The 2,500-nt window shown below is 31.0% G+C and overlaps 1 protein-coding gene across 1 annotated transcript in view; it reads left to right on the forward strand.

The window, feature by feature from the left end:
- Positions 1 to 1,352: 1,352 nt before the first annotated feature.
- The window catches only part of LOC137628344 (SET domain-containing protein SmydA-8-like), an 11,573-nt gene continuing 10,425 nt past the window's right edge, over positions 1,353 to 2,500 (forward strand). The window contains exons 1-2 of the mRNA XM_068359500.1: positions 1,353 to 1,516; positions 2,028 to 2,220. Coding sequence (XP_068215601.1) covers positions 1,353 to 1,516; positions 2,028 to 2,220 — 357 coding nt within the window. The remainder of the gene's footprint in view (positions 1,517 to 2,027; positions 2,221 to 2,500) is intronic.

Consider the following 2,500-nt stretch of genomic DNA (forward strand, 5'->3'; position numbering starts at 1 on the left):
TTAGATATTTTATGTAACGTAGAACCAATCCATTGACAAATGGACAGATGACCCCCTGCAGAGAGAGAGAGAGTGTCATGGTTATCAGTCAAGTCTCTGTCTATTTAAGGCACCAAGACTTTTCAGATGCCTGTTGGATACTCATAAACACACACATACACACACACACCACACACATATATATATATATATATATATATATATATATATATATATGTATATATGGTATATATATGATATATATATATATATATGGTATATATATATTATATATATATATATATATATTTATATATATATATATCTATGGTATATATATAATATATATATATTTATATATATAGTATATAAATGGTATATATAATATATATATATATATATATATGTTAAATATATATATATATAATATATAATATATATATATATATATATATATATATATATATGTGTGTGTGTGTGTGTGTGTGTGTGTGTGTGTGTGTAAGCAGGGATATGTTTTATGAAATTTTCAATAAATTTAACAATTGACTTAGCAGGAAAAAAACATATTACTGGCCTTTGAGATGTAGAATCCTATTTGCACTTATAGCATATATGTATATTTTTTTTGCCGGTGGAATTTGACAGACTATTTTTTTTTGACATTATATAAGAATTTTAGACTTGAATAAAATGAAGATGCCCTTTTTTTTTGCATTGAATCTACAGATGAAATTTACGTGATTTTTTATTGCAAAATATCAAAAGAACTTATTTCTTAATTATCTTTGTCAAGAAAATAATGTACAGTAGGACACAAGAATTCCTGGTACATCCCACTTTGTGGAAGTGTACCCAACCACACCCTTACTGCAAAGCTAGTTCTTGTGTTTAGCCCCAATTACCACCTCGGCCATCTCTTCCTACATTATTTGTTTGGTTACTCACCACGGAGTAATGGTGTGATACGGTGCAGTTCTTTGAAGCGAGGTGTGCCAGGGACTCTTGTGTCCAACTGTACCCCATTTTAATTTATTATTATTATAATTACTTGCTAAGCTACAACCCTAGTTGGAAAAGCAGGATGCTATAAGGCCAGGCCTCCAACAGGGAAAATAGCCCAGTAAGGAAAGGAAACAAGGAAAAATAAAATTTACCAAGAACAGTAACAATATTAAGATAAATGTCTCCTTTATAAACTATAAAAACTTTAACATTTTAGTCGTAAATTTTGCCATTTTACCTAAAATACTCCTTTAAAGGTTAAATATCTATTTCCTTAGAGTTAAATTCACATTCATAAAGAAAATTCATAGAGAAATCCCATTTGAAAAATATGCAAAATTAAAGAAAGTTCCTTTCCCTCCCACAGGATGGAATCCAGCCCATGCAAAGTGTGCCAAAAGCCAGCCACCCAATCCTGCTCATCGTGCCACGCCTCCTTCTACTGTTCCAGGGAGTGCCAGAAAAAAGACTGGAGGAGCCACAAAGAGTCTTGTATACCTTATGTCATCGATGTCAGTCCAGTTTATGGCAGGTAAGACCTGGAAGTCTTCATTGTCGCTCTTTAGTGATAGTTTGTCCTGGTTTGTGTGCATGCGTGATTGTTTGTATGTGTGTGTGTGTGTTATTGTTTGTGTGTATGTGTGTGGGATTAATGGTACTGGAAAGTGTCCTGTGTCTTTATTTTAATTTTCTTGTACTGTATTGTGCCTTTATATATATACTCATATATACTTATATATGTGTATATACTGAATACATACATATATATGTATACTTAAAAAATAGGTATGTTATATAGATATATATGTATATATACAGTATATTTATTATGTTTAGATTATATACCTATATATATATATATATATATATATATATATATATATATATATATATATATATATATATATATATATATATATATATATATATGGGTGTGTGTGTGTGTGTTTATATATATTGAACATGTAGACACATATGTATGCATTACTGTATATAAAATCACTTCCATCCTTATAAAAAAAATTTTTATTTTAACCCATTAGGTATCCAAAAGCAACACGGGACATAAAACCAGGAGAAATTGTGATCAGAGATTCCGTCATTGTAGTTGGTCCCCGAAGCGATTCGAGACCCCTTTGCTTGGGGTGCCTCAGGGTGGCCTCTGGGATCCACTTCTGTTCAAAGTGTCACTTTCCTCAGTGCTCTGTGACCTGCAAAAATGCAGCCTCCCATGAGGTAGTAATTTTTTCGCAATTTTGTTTCAATGTTTATTACTATGAAAACTAGGAAGTTGCATTCAAAATGTTTCAATAGCTTTTGTCTCTAATTTGGGGTGGAGAGAGACAAACAGACATTGGGTATGCCTGATATGTCAAGTTTTTTATACACTTTATTTTCAGTTGTTGTTGGATGCTGTAATTATCAAATGACTTATAAACAAAGAACTCTTTGGTAATTTTAAAGTAGGTCTGAGCAAAAGTAAATTGTCAACAAAATTGAGAATCTAAAGTTTGGT

The sequence above is a fragment of the Palaemon carinicauda genome, chromosome 36 (genome assembly GCF_036898095.1).
Source record: "Palaemon carinicauda isolate YSFRI2023 chromosome 36, ASM3689809v2, whole genome shotgun sequence".
Classification (NCBI taxonomy): domain Eukaryota; kingdom Metazoa; phylum Arthropoda; class Malacostraca; order Decapoda; family Palaemonidae; genus Palaemon; species Palaemon carinicauda.